Source organism: Galeopterus variegatus, unplaced genomic scaffold (assembly GCF_000696425.1).
Source record: "Galeopterus variegatus unplaced genomic scaffold, G_variegatus-3.0.2 Scaffold12596, whole genome shotgun sequence".
NCBI lineage: Eukaryota > Metazoa > Chordata > Mammalia > Dermoptera > Cynocephalidae > Galeopterus > Galeopterus variegatus.
The window spans coordinates 1-1,279 of record NW_007738707.1 but is presented as its reverse complement, the minus strand read 5'-3'; the positions used below and the strand labels follow the sequence as shown (position 1 = coordinate 1,279).

General features: G+C 34.7%; 1 protein-coding gene across 1 annotated transcript in view; it reads right to left on the bottom strand.

Moving 5' to 3' along the window:
• Positions 1-678, bottom strand: part of LOC103581224 (low-density lipoprotein receptor-related protein 1B-like) — a gene marked incomplete at its 5' end in the record, with an annotated part of 32,921 nt that extends 32,243 nt beyond the window's left edge. The window contains one exon of the mRNA XM_008563108.1: positions 474-678. Coding sequence (XP_008561330.1) covers positions 474-678 — 205 coding nt within the window. The remainder of the gene's footprint in view (positions 1-473) is intronic.
• Between the last annotated feature and the right edge of the window lie 601 nt (positions 679-1,279).

Sequence of the window (1,279 nt, the reverse complement as noted above, 5' to 3'; positions counted from 1 at the left end):
CTTCAAGCTTATTTTAATTTTCTTTTAAACTGACTCCAAGAACATACAAAATAAAGGATGATGAGGTCAACATTTATGATTATTTTAGAACAATGACTGGTCCTATGATTTGCAACCATTAGAAACAATTACACAATCTCTTTGGCAGGGCAAAGAGAAATTTGTTAAATTGTTGCTCTGAAAAAAAGTTGCAACAGTTTCCAATAGGGCCTAACGCCCATATTTAGGAGAAATTTCTAGCCTCTAAAAGTACCTATATAAGCAATCCTAAAACCAAACTTGTTGTAATAAACTTAAACTAATTGTTGTATATAACAACAACACACAAACACAATATACATACACACACATATATATATATATGCATAAACTAAGCACTTTCACTCTTAATTAATGAGATAATAGAATTCAGTATTAAACTGAAACATAATTTTTAATGCCAAAGTGAATCTGTAAAAGGCAAACTTCTTTACCCATATCTTGGGTCCAGAGCAATGGCCCTGGGGTGTTCCATGGCTCCTGCTATTAGTGTCGTTCTTAAGGAACCATCTAGTTTTGCCACTTCGATTTGGTCCAGATTGCTGTCTATCCAGTATATGTTGCCTGCTATCCAGTCTACTGTCAGGCCTTCTGGGGTAGCCAGGCCATGTTCCACAACCACTTCGATTGCACTGACACCTACAAAAGAAGGGAAACCAACATCTGCACCCATTCAAGGACTGTGTTAAGCACAAAGGAAAAGGCCTATTTGTGATCAGCAATACAAAATACTTAAACATTATTTCAGCTTTGAGAGATAAAGTACAAAGTGTTACCTGGCACAGAGGAGACTAAGTCCCAGATTTAGAATTATTAATCTTCTTCATAAGAAATATTTAATATTGTAAGTTCTTTTTAGTATAAGTGTAACAATTTTTTTAAACACCTCTGAGGGCAATAACAATGTTGAGGTTGCAAAAAAATTCATTACTTCTTGTTTCTGACTTTTTAGACAGATCAAAGGATTTTTGAAACAATAATAATACACTGGTTAAGATCAGTATAATTTAATTCAGATGTTGATCTTCCGGAGTAGAATAAAGAGAAAAAAATCCACCTGGGGCAACATGCATTACAGTTGATCAGCACCCACTTTTTTTCTCTTTTTCAAAGCATGACAGATAACATAGCCATTACTGTATTCAACCTTAACAAAGATAAGCCCCAAATCACACTGTTACTCCCTCTGGGCCATAAAACTTGCAGGATATAACAAGGACACAAATAACAAAAACAGGCA